The sequence below is a fragment of the Seriola dumerili genome, unplaced genomic scaffold (genome assembly GCF_002260705.1).
Source record: "Seriola dumerili isolate Sdu_G_001 unplaced genomic scaffold, Sdu_1.0 BDQW01000264.1, whole genome shotgun sequence".
Lineage (NCBI taxonomy): Eukaryota > Metazoa > Chordata > Actinopteri > Carangiformes > Carangidae > Seriola > Seriola dumerili.
Genome location: NW_019174519.1, coordinates 1530111 through 1546758, shown reverse-complemented (window position 1 = coordinate 1546758; position 16648 = coordinate 1530111). Strand labels below are relative to the sequence as shown.

The 16648-nt window shown below is 40.6% G+C and overlaps 1 protein-coding gene and 1 long non-coding RNA gene across 2 annotated transcripts; one reads left to right on the top strand and one right to left on the bottom strand.

The window, feature by feature from the left end:
• Window positions 1–555: 555 nt before the first annotated feature.
• LOC111230386 lies at window positions 556–6597 on the bottom strand. The gene is made up of 3 exons (XR_002665437.1): window positions 6509–6597; window positions 6278–6380; window positions 556–614 (listed from the first exon to the last, which is right to left on the bottom strand). It is a non-coding gene; the product is annotated as an uncharacterized LOC111230386 (long non-coding RNA).
• rab33b (RAB33B, member RAS oncogene family) lies at window positions 6560–15193 on the top strand. The gene is made up of 2 exons (XM_022757096.1): window positions 6560–7077; window positions 13786–15193. The coding sequence occupies exons 1-2, from the start codon at window positions 6850–6852 to the stop codon at window positions 14284–14286; spliced, it is 729 nt and encodes a 242-aa protein (XP_022612817.1). The 5' UTR covers window positions 6560–6849; the 3' UTR covers window positions 14287–15193.
• The last annotated feature ends 1455 nt before the right edge of the window (window positions 15194–16648 follow it).

Below are 16648 nucleotides of genomic sequence, written 5' to 3'. Positions count from 1 at the left end.
TTGATAATAACATTGTTTTTGGCCTTCATGTGCCACACTATATATTGCTATTGCATGCAAACTTGGCGGCTTATTTTCTTTGTGCATGAATTACTCATGTGCCACTGTTTCAGACAGCTGAAGCATAGAGCTTTTACCTCTAAGTCAGTCTTCTCCTTATGAGGAGACTTTTTTTATTTGCACTGCTCCATAGCATATTCTCCACCCTGACAGGGTTGGAAAATACACAGACTTGTGTTATGGCTTGGTGTTAGGACCCAAAAGCACACCTCAAAACTCGAGTTGGAAAAAGAGGGAGTTTATTGAGTACTCGGCGATGGAAAGGTAGGTAGATGAGTTGATGGTTTAGGTGATGGTTCTGGACCCGTAGCAGGGAGGTGGAGGCAGCTGCGGCTGAGGACAGAGGATACGCAGAGTGAGCACAGGAACAAAACTCTAGGAATAACCACAAGGAATAATTACTCTCAGGTCTAGCCGATAGGTACCTCGAAGGAGTAAGTATAATCTGGCAATGAGTGGATGAACTGCCGCGGTTCTTAAACGGAGGTTGATGAAGGTGGATGAGATTCAGGTGTGCCGCACCACCGACGACCAGAAAGCTAGGCCACACCTGACTGGGAAATGACAGACAGGGAGGAGGGAGAAACACACTAGGAGCAGGGAAACAGGAGGAGAGAGAGAACGCAGGAGGGTGGAGATCCTGTTGTTGCAGCTGAGACTGTGACAAACTTTGCTGTAATTGACATTACTTTCTGGCTTGGACTTGGGTTTCAGTGCTTGATTACTGGTGATAGTTGCATCTGTGGTGAATCCTCCTTTCACCTTTCACACAACTCTGATTTAAAAATTATAAAACAAAAGTATTTATTCTACTATGTTTTATCTTCTTACAGGAGTAGTCAAGTTCTCCTCTCTAGCAAACTGTGGCAACTCATGACCAAGACCTCCATCTACTGTATTTCAGAGATATCTACTGAAATGAGCATGCTATCCAACTAACAGTAGCATCATGTTGTAATACACTAGATGTTGTGTTAGTCAGTGTAGTGTCTAGTCTGCGTTCACTTCCACGAAGAAGAAGAGTTTCCTCCAGAGCTTGAAGTTACACTACAGCTTCCGACTAAAAAAACAAACAAACTTCCAACTAGCATCACAGAAATGCAGAGATCGCTGAAGGTCCTAGAAAGTGATCTTTATTTTGATCCCGAAGGACTGCTCTGACAAGAAACCACATTCAATGGTAAAAAGAAGAAAAAAAACACGAGTAAATCCTGGTTTGGCTTCCCACTGCTGGAGACAGCTCCAGGTAAAGAGATGTGATTTGATGCCGAGCTTGCAACTTTTCTTTTAGACTTGAGAGTAACGTCTAATGTTGGTCTGTAGTGAAACGTATCATTAGTATCATTAGTGCAAATGACAAACCGTACGGACAAACATTTCATAAATGTATGATATTAATGATGACGACAGATGTTTTAGCGATTTAGTAGAATTTAGCCTGTTCCTGTGGCTGTTGTCCAGCTAGTTGCATCAGTAACTTTTGTTTTTCAAGTAAGACAAAGAGACTGTATGATCCAGAACCAGCAGGTTCAGGATCCACTGCCTAATATTGTATTTATTGACTTTTTTATCACAAAAGCTTGAGGTTTTAACAGTTGTATCGTTAGCTGTTGAACTGAGCCGTAACCCAATACTTATATTTAACAGTGTAATCCTCAGGCTCTCAGTCAGTGTTGTTTGATTTCATTACGGGTACACAATGAATCTTGAAAATAGGGCCACAAAAGACCCACCTGTTGGATCTAGAGATGAAACACTTGAACACTAGAAATGCCAGATGATTAGAATTACCATTCAAATTGTATTCATCCTATAACCATGATTGATTACTCAAGTTGGGCTATGTACAGGGGCGGCATGGTGCTACAGTGGTTAGTATTGTCATCTGTAGCGTACATACCTGGCCTGGCATCAGTCACAAGCCATTAAAGAAGTTGATTGCAAGGACATGCAGAGTTGCGGACCCACAACTGACACTTTGTGACTCTTCTCATCATAAAACTATCAAATTGATAGGAAACACGGAAAAAGGATCGTTCTCTCACAAACAGTCAATGCTTTTAGCATGTCAGAGAGACACAGAACCAGACCAAGGGTCAAAGGGTCAGCTCCAGAGGATCAACCAATGGATACCAGGCAACTGGAGAATATAGGCAAAATCTCCAGTTTGTAAAAATAAGACTTTGTCTAATGATATCTGATTGTTTCTTATATAGGACAAGTAACACCAAAAGGACTGATTATCACTACGGTGTGAATCCTGGCCTCTCTGTGCCATGCATGAACACACACACACACACACACACACACACACACAAACACACACACACACACACACACCAACCTCCCTTCCTCTGTCCCTCTCTAGATAAGAGTCTAAACTACAACCCACATTCCAATCCTGGGTAGTGATCAGCAGAACACTCTTCACAGACACAGATCTGAGGAAGAATATATAATTAAAGATCTAACTGTTCTGTAACTCATGAGATGTTTCTATGTAATAGTTCAATCCCAAACTTCTATCCTATAGAATGTTTGAAATGTAACATGTAGACTTTAAGACAATGTCCTTCATGTGACCATACTGTCAGTATCTTTCACACAAGGTAACACACACTACATGACATACAGAATGTCCATATTATTATTACAGTCAAAGAACTGCCGTGTAATCCACATTTATAGATTATTTGTTTTAGGAAATGTTTATATTGTTGTTTGATCAATTAACCACTTGTATTATGATTAATTCCAGGTTTGAAGGATGTAATATGGAATCCACACTTGTATTACTCCTGTCTGTCATTGTTAGTGTCATTAGGTTTATATGTTATTTCATTTAATGTTTTATGGTCATGGTGGAAGATGGATGTGCGAGTTTATAGGTAAACTACAATTAAACCATTCAAAAGTTCCATGGAAAATTACTCTCTTCTCCAAGTTGAAACAAAGGAGAAGATGGGTGACGCCCCTGAAACGTGCGCCAGCCGCAGGGGATAAAATATTTGTGATCAATTCACACATCGCTGGAGAAACAATGCTAGGATGAGAAGCTAGAAGAGGAAAACAATGTTAGAAGCAGAGAAAGCTAGAGCTAGGAAAATGATGCAGAAACTAGAAGCTGTGAACTTTGTTCAATCGCTCTGTAGCTATGTAGTTCCAAACTGATAGCCAAGGCTCTTTAGCTCTTTGGCTCTTAGCCATTTTTGCACTTCATCATTTTGTCCGCGTCCTTTATTCTTTCTTTGCCACGTGCTCCAAGTAACATTATTTTTGTCTACACGTGAAATCTTTCATTTTTATAAGCCAAGTCGAGACCAACTGAACCAAATCAACAGGAGTGCCTCAGAGTAATTTTGTAACTTTTAATTATTATCAAGTTTTCCTTTTTGAAGCTTTTTGACAACTTTAGAGTCATCTGATCAACGTCAGTCTCCTCTAAAGTTATCCAGCCAAAGTGAAGAGCATTAGAGATTATTTCGTATCAACCCACAAGAGACGCCAGCAGATAACACATCTGCCCTTGCATGACTGCCTGCAGAGAAGCCAACCGGAAATCAAGAGTGCCTGAGACAGAAAGTCTTCTGACAAACTCCACCAGAGCTAAATCGCTGAGACACCGGCAGAATCTGTCACCGTGATAATGGGACACGGCCTTCAGGAGAATCCACCTAGATCCCGCGTCTCCAGGGTTACCATGGCAACCACAGTCACCTGGGTTCCAGCCAAGGGTCCTCAGCTACAGCGCAACTCACAGTATGCTGGTTTTAACACTCTGCTCATGACTGGGTTGATGTCGAAATGTAGTAATATTTAATCATCAAATCTCATTCGTAGCTGTATAGCCATAACATATTCTCTCCCACCATTGCCAACTCATCACATTGCTCATTTCATTATTATTTTCATCTTTATGATTATAACACCTTGCATTTACTCTGTAGATAGTAGTTTAGTTAATAAACCTGTTGTGTTCTTTTAACATAGAGACTGGAGATCCATTGAATTGAGAAGTCATGGCTTCTGATATGAGACTGATAAATTTATCAATGAAGTAATTCATTGTTGTCCTCCAAGAGGACTGGTGCCCCATTTCAATGAGAGTAAATTCTAAATTATGGCGTTAACGCTACACACCTCACAGTGAGAAGGTTCTGGGATCAAACCTCAGGCCAGAGGCCTTTCTGTGTGGAGTTTACATGTTCTCCCTGTGCCTGCATGGGTTCTCTCCAGATTCTTTGGCTTCATCCTACTGTCCAAAGACATGCACATTGGGTTAATTAGTGACTTTTAGAAATGCCCATACATGTGAATGTGAGCGTGAATGGTTGTTTGTCCCTATATGTCAGCCCTGTGATATGTAGGTTTGTTATGTGTCAGTTAAAACATGGTTAAAATCAGTGACAGCACTTCTCCAGGGATTTTTTTTGCCTTCTAAAACTTTTTACACCAAAGTTAGTGATACCCACTAACTAAGAGGGTTTTCAAACACAGGTAAACCCACTAAAAAGTGCTTTTACATGAGACGAGTTTACCTTTCTGTTTGGAGCAATGTCATCACATGCACACATTGCAGACACAGAGACTGAGCTCCTAGCTGACGTGCAAACTGGATAAAACTGGATTGGTGCTCCTGATGTCGGTGTGTGAGACACTTCAATCTTTGATTGTGTGTTTTTAAATCTTATGTCAGGGCTGCAGCTCACTCTTTCATCCTCAAGCAATGTAGCTGCAGTGGTTCTAGTTTAACAGCCCCATGTTCGGCAGGTGACAGGTCTGTTTACAACTCATGAAATAATGATAACAACAATAACTACAAATTGCATTTCCTGCTGAAAATGTGTGTGAATACTGAGAGCTGAATGAAATTGCTTAAGCAATTGCTGATGCCATGCTGAACTAGCTGAAGTATGGCTGAAGACTAAAAGCAGAGCTTGTAAGCTGGAGGTTGATAAAATGCTTTAAAACTGTGAAAGAAGAAATCATTTGTATACAGAAAGATGAACTGCATCCTAAACAGTAGAAACTTTAATTTAAGATATCAATAAGCCGAATAATCACTTAATAGCTGAAAGTCTTGTGAACAGTTTAAAGTTTCAAACTTTAAACTGTGTGTGTGTGTGTGTGTGTGTGTGTGTGTGTGTCTGTGTGTGTGCGTGTGTGTGTGTCAGAATTTATCAGAATTAAGAAAAAAGCATAAAACTTAAACTAGATATCAAAAAGTTGAATACAAGTTTAGCTGAAAGTCTTGTGAACAGTTTAGAATTTGAATGAGGTCTGTAGCTGAAAGTATGCTGAAGTAGTTGAAGGTCAAAGACGCTGAGGTTTTCAAGAATTTGAACAGTCTCCATTCATTTGAATGGCAAAAAGTAGCAGAAAAGCTTAATATTTGGAAAATTATAAATAGAAAAAAGTTAAATGGTGACTCTCCATTCACACTAATACTACTACTACTAACACTACTACTACTAATAATAATAACACATTTGCTATTCCCTTTGTTTACACTGGGCATGCAACAGGCAAACCCAGTACTGGTCCCTTGTCGTTATCTGTGACCTAGATGTGTTGGACATTTATATTAATGTTTAAATGCAACATTCCATGGGTGAAATTATTTCAGGTTGTGTTTTATTACTTTTTGAACATTTTCAGCACATTTTAACAATGTCGTGATAATAACTATGATAATTGGGTCACTACAATCCTGATATTACATTTTCATATTGAAAAGATGATTTGTTGTGACAGAGAGATGGAAAAGTGTGAAAGTCTGAATCTCTGCAAGGATGTAGATAAACTCCTAAACACCAATATAACCATAAAACTTAGATGTGTGACAGACTCCTTGGTACCCTGCTCCCCCAAGCTGGTAAAGATTGAGCTAATTTCAACTACTTTACTGCTGGGTGGCTTAATCTACAATAATAATTAATTAACTGGTTCATAAGTAAGAGTCTGAATCTTGCAAAGTAACTAGTAACCAAAGCTGTGCAATATCCTAAATGTAGTGGAATAAAGTGAAGTAGAAGTAATAACAGGGAAATACTCAAATATCTCAAGTTTGGACCACACAGTAGCTGAGTTAATGTTCCACAGCTGTCTTCAACAATATAGTCGTGCCAAAATTGATGATTAATGGAGTTTCAGTTAGTTTATGAATGTGGAATTATGTTTAATGAAAGTGAAAACCTGTAAAAGTGTTATTACTTACTTGTGTCACTTTCCAGAGATGGAGCTGTTCTGTCATTGAACCAGCAGATGTCGCTCTTCAACACAGTCAGTGAGGGCGGTGCTTTTGTCGGATCATCTGATTTCTGAGGTGAAAACAGACGTGAACAGTCTACAGAGTTTCAAGTAGAGGTGTACGAAACGTCATCTGAACCGGGTAGCATTGTGTATTAACGGTGTCCGTGCACTGAAAACCGAGGTAAACTCTATTTACCTGACAGATTCTTCAATGAAGCTCGACATTACATTATTTCCCACGGGACAGTGAACGCTGCATAAATGTATCTCGCGAGAAGAGACTTTCCTTGACAACACAGTACGTGGCTGACAGCTGTGGACTGGGAGTGTTTACTTGGATGCACTGGTTCGCAGGTAGAGAGCTGGTGAACGTCGAGTAAACGCACGGAACCTCTAACGTCTCTGGATTCAATCTCTGACCGGTTACCGATCCCGAGGAGGCATTCCACCGACGCCCCCCCCACCGCCTGGCAGCGGCTATAGGGACCGCTGCTGAAGAAAGCTCTGCCTGCCGTTCGTCCAGCCTGTCGGTCTGATATGGCGGAGAGCGGGTCGGCGGTTGAATTCTCCGGGTCTCTGACTGGCTCCACTCTTCCGCCGCCGCGGACACGCATCTTTAAAATCATCGTGATCGGGGATTCGGGGGTCGGAAAGACGTGCCTCACCTACCGCTTCTGTGCCGGCAAGTTCCCCGAGAAGACCGAGGCCACGATCGGGGTGGACTTCAGGGAGAGGCTGGTCGAGATTGACAGCGAGAAAATCAAGGTGTGCACTGACGTCACAGGTCACTGTATGAAAACCTCTGTAGATACAGTCCAGACACAGATGCAGATGTTAAGTCTGTGGTTTCTAGTGTCATAGAGATGTCTCACACCCTGTAGAGACAGTAAAAGAAGAGAGAGCAGGGGACAGATGTTTAACTGTGTGAGAAGCATCATGAAACTCCAGTGGTGGACAGCTGAGCAGCTCCACTGAGGCTTCAGTGCCTTGCTCAAGGGCATGTCAGTCATAAATAAGGGAGTGACAGGTCCTGGCCTTATTTTTCTTCTGGTCCACTGGCCTCTATGTGTAAAACCACTAAGACCATTAAGACCAGTGAGATGATCACTTTTAGTTGTAAACAGCAGTGAGCAAACAAAACCATATTAAAGGGCTGCTCTGGAGATTTACTGTTGTCCCTCAACAAAGTTGGAGCCTCACAAGAGACACGTTCAAATAAGAATAATTAAAATCAAAGTAGTTAAAGTAAACTATCTAGACTTAAAGTCTTTCGTTTGGATTAACAAAATATAACTACACATCACAGTGACACAGACCACAACAACTGTGATTGATATGCTCGGTAGCATATGAGGTGCCATCAGGGACATTATCTAGAATTATCATGTGTATATACACATATTAAACCATACTCATTCATGTACAACTACTGAAAACCTCACACACATAATGTACAAGTGAAAAGATTTTACATACACTACTGAAATCCTCTCACACAAACAACTGAGAAAGTATGAGCTTTATACACAACTGATAGGTCTCATATGTACAAACTGTTAAAACCTTTTACATACACATCTGAAACACACACACACAACTGAACACTCTCATACACACTGAAACACTCTCACAAACACAACTGAAACACTCACACACAACTGAAACAGGATGGCAGGAAAACTAAACATAAATGCTATAATGTCATGCACGAGATCACAAACACAGACGTAACTTAAGAGTTAACTCACTTACTGTACCTGTAAATGACCGTGCGTTCATTGTTTAAGTCCTGGAGTCTGGTTCTGTCTCCTCTGCAAAAGCTGTGGCGAAGTGCATTCACTGCACGACTAGTTATTACATAAAGCAGCTGTGATTTTATTATTTTTCCTTCCTTATTTCTAAATGGTTATCAGGAAACAAGCTGTTGCCCGATTTTGGTTTTCTCATTTCAAAACTCAAATTTGTTGGCCAGAAAGTACACAGACCAGGTTGTTACCATCATTATACTTCAAAATAAAAGCCTGACCTTTACAGTAAAACCAATGGAACAAACAAAAACCATGGGGTTCAACCAAAAGAGTGTTCAGTTGTGTGTGTAAGAGTGTTTCAATTGTGTATATGAGATTGTTCAGTTGTGTACGTGAGTGTTTCAGTTGTTAATGTAAAATGTTTCACTAGTTTTTATGAGAGGTTTCCAGTTGTTTTGTCTTTTTTTTTTGTACTTTTTATTTATGAATATTTATGGATATGTTTTGACAATAACTACCAGGGAACAAACATTTAGGACAAACAGACATGTGATCATTGGATGGTCACTGACAAAGGCAAATTTGCCTTATTTAAAGAAGAATATTGAGTTACAAACCATACTTATAATGAATCTCTCTCATTGGCTAAATAAACACACCATTTTTTCCATAATTTTTCCCCCAGTTCTTTTTGGAGTCGAATGGAGTAAGTCATCTATTCTAGAAGATGCAGATGGTTGACAACATTAATAAAGAGTCCAGCAGTAGGACAGTTCTTCTGAAGCCAGCATTTTGTAACAGCTTTTTTACTTGCTACCAGCATGATCTTTAAGAGATAGGTATCGTCTTTGCTTAGTCCATCAGGGATGTGTCCCAGATAGAGGTATGTGAATGATATAGTGACATCAAATACCAGGATTTTTGAGATAATTGCTGCTACACCATTCCAAAAAGGCTGGATAGATGGACAAGACCAGAAGACATGAGTCTGATCAACAATAAATCCTCCACACTCCCTCCAGCAGGGTAGCTGTGTACCAGTTTGATTAGACTTCTGTTTAGGAGTGATAAAAAAGCGAATAAGCGAATTTTTCCAGCAGAAGTCTCTCCAGGTCCGGGAGTTGGTGGAGGATGACTGTATTTTCCAAGCATGAAGCCACATGTCTTATGTGTCCATGTGTTATTTCAATGTCCAGTTCTTTTTCCCATCGTTGTTTTACATAGTCTGTGGTATCTTTGTTCAGTAATGTGATGCCATGATATAGCTTGCTTATAAGACCTTTGTTTTTTCCTGAGATGCTAGCATAAACAAATATATGAATTACAGTTGACAGTTCTCTTGGATTAGAACCTTTTTACAGAAATAATCGTGGAGCTGTAAATATCTATAAAAGTCCTGTCCTCCCAACCCCTATGTCTGACATAAATTGTCAAAACTTTTAAGCTCCCACTTGCTGACAATCTTGCATATGGAAGTCATGCCAAAATAGATCCACTGTCTGTATCTGCAGTCTAGCAAAACTGGCATGAAGTCAGGGTCATATGCTGGCCATCTAAGTAATTTAACCTCTCTTTGGAGTGGGAAGTGTTGAACTACTTCCACCCATACTTTTAGCGATAAATTCACCCAGTGACTCGACATCTGTAATATTTCCTTATGCCTGTCAACACAGGCAAGCACGGACTGTATTGACATGTCTATTAAAGATAACTCTATACTCTTCCACTTGACTACATAAGATGGGTTACACCAGAGTACACGAGGTCTCAACTGTGCCGACAAGTAATAATCCCTTAAAGATGGGAGGGCCATGCCCCCCCCTCCTCTGGCAGCCGAAGAGTAGAGAATTTCACCCTTGGTCTCGTTTTATCCTATATGAATTGGGAGATATGCTTATTCCACTCTCTAAATTGTTCCTGATGGATTTCTATTGGGAGTGATAGAAAAATATATAATAATCTAGGGAGAATGTTAATTTTAACTGATCTAATTCAGAGGGAGGGGCCAGAGGGAGCAGGCCCCACCCATTGAGGTCATCATATATTTTTTTATTAATGTTATTATAGTTAATATTGAATAACTGTGATAGATCTTTGGGTAAACTTACTCCCAAGTACTTGATGTGGGATGAGTGCCAGTTGAAACTATATTTTCTGATAAGTTCTCGAGTGGGAGTGTAATTAAATGTCAAAAGAGTTGTATGTATGTTGAGGGCATACCCTGAAAATTTAATCAGGTCTGTTTGTTTTTGAGAGAAGATCTCTGCGGATCAGTTTTTAAACAAACGCAAATTTTCCCCCAACTCTGCATTTAGTCTGCAGAATCTATCTGCCCCAGCTCTCTGTGTGTGTGTGTGTGTGTGTGTCGGCAGAGCGCTGACGTGAAACAAATAACCTGGAGATTACCCGAGTTGATGTGAACTCCACTTGTAGTTACTTTAACTAAGTGCAATAAAACCTTCGCAAGTAAAAAGCAAAACTTTATCAATACACCTGTTCAACCTGTATAACTGTTAAACTGTAGACCGCGATATTTTAATCTGCTCTGTCTGCGCCCGAGGCCTGTAAGCTCGCGAGATAGTCTAGTGAGAGGAGTAGAAGGGAGGGGAGAGTCAAATGGCTGAATGCCTAATGCCAGCTAGTGGTCGGAGGCTTAAATACAACACAAAACCACCGTCACAACTACAACAACTACTGTCACCATGTAAACTATTGATGAAATATGGATAAAGCGCTTCAAAGAATCGACATAGTATCACGGAATGAATTATCGCAATATTTTAGTGTATAGATATTTTCTTACACCGCTAGTCTGCACCGCTAGTACTTTATACTCCACTCCTCCCATAAATAAGAACAACAGGCTACCTCCCTCTGTCCTGTGATGCTGCACAGCTATGGGACAAAGGAAACAAAAAAACCCACTGAATCAAGGTTGCTATCTAACAAAGAGCCATAAAATCAACATCAACATGGGATCCTAAATTATGGGATCACTGTAAAGACAACTCCTTTTTTATTATTTACATGTTTTATAACCTTATAGGCTATTTACTGTAAACAAATCAGTCCATAGCCAATATTCTTAAGTGTTTAGCTAAAGAAGTTGATGTTCTTCTGTATTCAGTCAAGCTACCACTGTCATTGAAACTCAATTCTGTCTCTCGCCGTATTTGTTGGGCTAGGGGTTCAGTGCATAAATTGAAAAGATTAGCGTGGCAGCCCTGCCTACATCCACGTTGTAGAGTTATGGAATTAGAGAGGCTACCATTAACTTGCATTCATGCAGTAGGGGAAGAGTAAAGTGTCCAAAATATAAACACTTCACAAATGTATTCATTACTAAATACAGGAATTCCCAACCAACCGTGTCAAAGGCCTTTTCAGCATCTAAACTAAGAACAATAGAGCTGATTTTTCGTTATTAATCTGTTCGTTAACATGTAGGGCTCTCCTTATATTGTCATGGGTTTGTATGTTTTTTATGAATCCAGTTTGGTCCTCATCAATTAACAGGGGCATTACAGTGTTCATCCTCTTTGTTAAGATAGCAGCATACAATTTATAGTCTGTGTTTAAGACACTGATAGGTCTATATCCTTTGCAGTCCATCCTATCCTTTCCTTCCTTGAGGATAACCGATATAAAGGCTTGCCTCTAAGGGGGGGGGGGGGTGGCCTTCTTTTAGAATATAATTAAAACAACTTTCCAGTTAAGGGAGCAGATGCTCTCTCATGGATTTGTACCATTCGAGGGGGGGGCATCAATACCAGGCGACTTGCAAGTTTTCAAGTTTGAAATAGCTTTGTTTATATCCTCCATTGTTCATCATTAATTTCTTTACCAAGTATAGGAAGGTCTAGAGGGTTTAGAAATTCAACAATTGTGTTTCTATTGACCTGATTTGACTGTATAAAGATTTGTAATACGTTTCAAACAGTTTCTGTATACCATTCAGGCTGTTTACAAGAGGTTTCCAGTTGTGTATGTGAGCACATACTTTTTCAGTTGTACATGTAAAAGGTTTCACTAGTTTACATGAGACCCTTTCAGTTCAGTGTATGTGAGAGTATAATTTTTAAGTTTTTGTGTGAGAGGGTTTCAGTAGTGTGTGTAAAACCTTTTAACTTGTATTTGTATGAGGTTTTCGGTATAGTATGTGAATGCGTATGGTTTCATATGTATATGCATGGCAATTGTAGATAATGTCCCTGACAGCCCCGCATACTAGATAATGTTCCTGACAGCCCCTCATAGTAGCATGTCTCGTCCATGCCACTCAATCAGCTCAATCAAAAATCCTCTATTACTAAGATACATTACAATCGGTGCCAGTGGTATGAAATATACTACACTTCCTGTCTCCTAGGTAGCAACCACCTGAGTTGCTGATATGAAATGTGACAGTAGCTGATATTAATATCTATATAATCTACAGAATGCATCTTTTGGGAAAGAAAAGACGTACATTTTTCCTGTTATTACAGCTTGTTGCTGGACAAAGCTTTGGGGATTTTTTAACAATGATAAATATCTTGTCCATGTCTAAACAGCACAAAACATTACAACACACAACAATATATCATTACATACCGTACAAAATTGTGCTTGATTTGCCACAGGTTTTATCTGATCAACTCAGTACGAGATCATATCAGTATGATGATACTACAGTATCATTAAAAGTTAAGCAGTTCAATAATAATAATGATAATAATAATAATAATGATAATTATAATAATAATAATAATGGTATTGTTAAGCAAAGAAACACAAGTTTTATTTCAGTTGTAATTTTTAATTCATGGTTCACATATAAGTCCCTCTAATCTTCTGTTTGTCTGGTTTTAAAGCGACATCATCAGCTCTACTGCAGCAGTGAAGCAAGAACAAAAAGAAGTAGGGTTTTGTGTTGACAGATCTCAGGAGAGTTTATTGCGGAGACAGAAACAGGTCTCAAATAAAGTTATTTTTCTCTTGATTTGTCATTACATTTTAGTGTCTGGAATATCTGTGGCTTGTGAAAAAAAACAATTATAATATTGATTTATTTAGTTAACTGTCGAAAGAATCATTATCTGTCATCACATTTACTTCTCCTGTTGTAGTGAATAGACTCAGACCTGCTGTTAGTCTCCTGAAGGGGTGGGGCAGTGTCAAAACCCATGACACAGATACAGGAAGCGATTGTCGCTGTCTTCTTTCTCAACTGTAGAGACAGAAGATGGCAGACAGAAGATGGCAGAAAAGATGCTGTGTACAACCAGAGTTGTGGCTCATTGGTGTATTTTCATTAGTTTTTGGCCAACAGTGGAGCTCTGTGGTACAGGCTGCGGTGGCCCCTAGTTGTGCGTATTAGTTGTCTTGTCTCTGTGCGGGTAGGCGGGGCTGCTCACAGAAGGGGTTCCTGGGCCTGACACTCCCAGCCACTCTGAAATCTCTGCCCTCTGGAAAACTCTTTTCCAATGTGTTACTATTTGTTTCTATTACTATTTTATCTCCAGCACCCACACAATGCATACTACATGACTGATGCCACTGATCTTCATATCCATTCCTTCTTGTGGGTTCATTTTATTTGCCATGACCTGAGAGCCAGTTTTGACAAAGCAATAAGACAGATCAGGCTTCAATACACACACACACTACTTGATAGTAGAATTCATTCATCATTGGTTTGGGTCTTCCAGTGAGATTTGATCCATTTCCACTTTGACCTCCACAGATCCAGCTGTGGGACACTGCAGGCCAGGAACGCTTCAGGAAGTCCATGGTGCAGCACTACTACCGCAACGTGCACGCTGTTGTCTTTGTCTATGATGTCACCAATGCCGCTAGCTTCCGCAGCCTCCCTGCCTGGATTGAGGAGTGCAAGCAGCACGCTCTGGGCACAGAGGTCCCCAGGATCCTGGTTGGAAACAAGTGTGACCTCCAAGACTCCATACAGGTGGGCACAGACGTGGCACAGCAGTTTGCAGACGCTCACTCCATGCCCGTGTTCGAGACATCTGCTAAAAACCCAAACAGCCAAGGAGATGGAAGCCACGGCAGTGGAAACAGTGACCATGTGGAGGCCATCTTTATGACGGTGGCCCACAAGCTGAAGTCTCAGAAGCCTCTGGTGTTGAGCCAGCCGCCCGGGGGATCAGGGGGCACCATCAACCTGAGCAGGGGGGTACATGATGGGGGTGATGGGACCAGGAGCTGGGGCTGCAGCAGCTGCTGAAGGAGGAACATGGAGGAAAAAAGGGAGACCACTTCAGCTCCAGGCTGCATGAGGCCAATGAAAGTGAAATTGGATGGAGCTGAGGAAAGAAAGGAGGTCTAGAGAGAAATAGTGGATCGAGGAAAAATGGCTTCACAATCAGAACAGCACATAGATGAATGTCTCCATTTGAAGATGATCCATTTTTCCAATGCTTGGGCTTGATTTACATAAATGGCTTTCAATGGTTTTGGGCAGTTCTTAGTGTGATTGTTGTTTTGAATGCCAAAATCTACTGTTGGTTCATGGAACCAACTGAATAAGTAGCCAAAAATTTGATTCTGTTCTGTCAGTCCTGAGCCTGCACCACCCAAGTTTCAGGTCAGTTATATTCATGTGGTCATGGAAACACATTTAGACGATAGATTGTGTGTTGTAACCTAACACACAATCTGTGACATTGTTTTAGGCCATAGTTTGTGCTAATGTATGACCGACTGCATCATATGGAAAGGTGTGCTGAGCTGAGCCCTCGTGTCATCACTACAGAACACAACGCACAATGGTTGGTTGGAGTCCATCTGGTTTTAATTCTAACATTTCATTACAGGTGCCCTGTAAACAAAGAGCTGTGTTTACATTCAGTAACACACTGAGTGCAGTTCCATCTTTGAAAATATTAGCATATTGTAAATATTGTTGAAACCTGTGTTGTAACACTTTGTTTGCTAGCTAGCAGTCTTTCCTGCCTCTGCTAACACATTGCTAAATTTCTTAGCATGTTGACCACATTGTTGACACACTAAACACAATATAGGTTCTTTTCAACAATAATGTTGAAATCCCTGATGAGAACCTATAATGTGTTACAGTGGGTATGGAAAGTATTCAGACCCCTTTAAATTTTTCACTCTTTATTTCATTGCAGCCATTTGCTAAAATCAAAAAAGTTCATTTTATTTCTCATTAATGTACACTCAGCACCCCATCTTGACAGAAAAAAAACAGACATGTAGAAATTTTTGAAAATTTATTAAAAAAGAAAAACTGAAATATCACCTGGTCATAAGTATTCAGACCCTTTGCTCAGTATTGAGTAGAAGCACCCTTTTGAGCTAGTACAGCCATGAGTCTTCTTGGGAATGATGCAACAAGTTTTTCACACCTGGATTTGAGGATCCTCTGCTATTCTTCCTTGCAGATCCTCTCCAGTTCTGTTAGGTTGGATGGTGAACATTGGTGGACAGCCATTTTCAGGTCTCTCCAGAGATGCTCGATTGGGTTTAGGTCAGGGCTCTGGCTGGGCCAGTCAAGAATGGTCACAGAGTTGTTCTGAAGCCACTCCTTTGTTATTTTAGCTGTGTGCTTAGGGTCATTGTCTTGTTGGAAGGTGAACCTTCGGCCCAGTCTGAGGTCCTGAGCACTCTGGAAGAGGTTTTCTTCCAGGATATCTCTGTACTTGGCCGCATTCATCTTTCCTTCAATTGCAACCAGTCGTCCTGTCCCTGCAGCTGAAAAACACCCCCATAGCATGATGCTGCCACCACCATGTTTCACTGTTGGGATTGTATTGGGCAGGTGATGAGCAGTGCGTGGTTTTCTCCACACATACCGCTTAGAATTAACGCCAAAAAGTTCAATCTTGGTCTCATCAGACCAGAGAATCTTATTTCTCATAGTCTGGGAGTCCTTCATGTGTTTTTTGGCAAACTCTATGTGGGCTTTCATATGTCTTGCACTTGGGAGAGGCTTCCGTCGGGCCACTCTGCCATAAAGCCCAGACTGGTGGAGGGCTGCAGTGATAGTTGACTTTGTGGAACTTTCTCCCATCTCCCTACTGCATCTCTGGAGCTCAGCCACAGTGATCTTTGGGTTCTTCTTTACCTCTCTCACCAAGGCTCTTCTCCCACGATTGCTCAGTTTGGCTGGACGGCCAGGTGTAGGAAGAGTTCTGGTCATCCCAAACTTCTTCCATTTAAGGATTATGGAGGCCACTGTGCTCTTAGGAACCTTGAGTGCTGCAGAAATTCTTTTGTAACCTTGGCCAGATCTGTGCCTTGCCACAATTCTGTCTCTGAGCTCCTTGGGCAGTTCCTTCGACCTCATGATTCTCACTTGCTCTGACATGCACTGTGAGCTGTAAGGTCTTATATAGACAGGTGTGTGCCTTTCCTAATCAAGTCCAATCAGTTTAATTAAACACAGCTGGACTCCAATGAAGGAGTAGAACTATCTCAAGGAGGATCAGAAGAAATAGACAGCATGTGAGTTAAATATGAGTGTCACAGCAAAGGGTCTGAATACTTATGACCATGTGATATTTCAGTTTTTCTTTTTTAATAAATTTGCAAAAATTTCTACATTTCTGTTTTTTTCTGTCAAG

What these genes read in the sequence shown, in the direction of transcription:
- rab33b (XM_022757096.1), top strand. Translation starts at nt 6,850, where the DNA reads ATGGCGGAGAGCGGGTCGGCGGTTGAATTCTCCGGGTCTCTGACTGGC. An exon ending in TTGACAGCGAGAAAATCAAG is followed by an intron (nt 7,078 to 13,785) that starts GTGTGCACTGAC and finishes TGACCTCCACAG; the next exon opens with ATCCAGCTGTGGGACACTGC.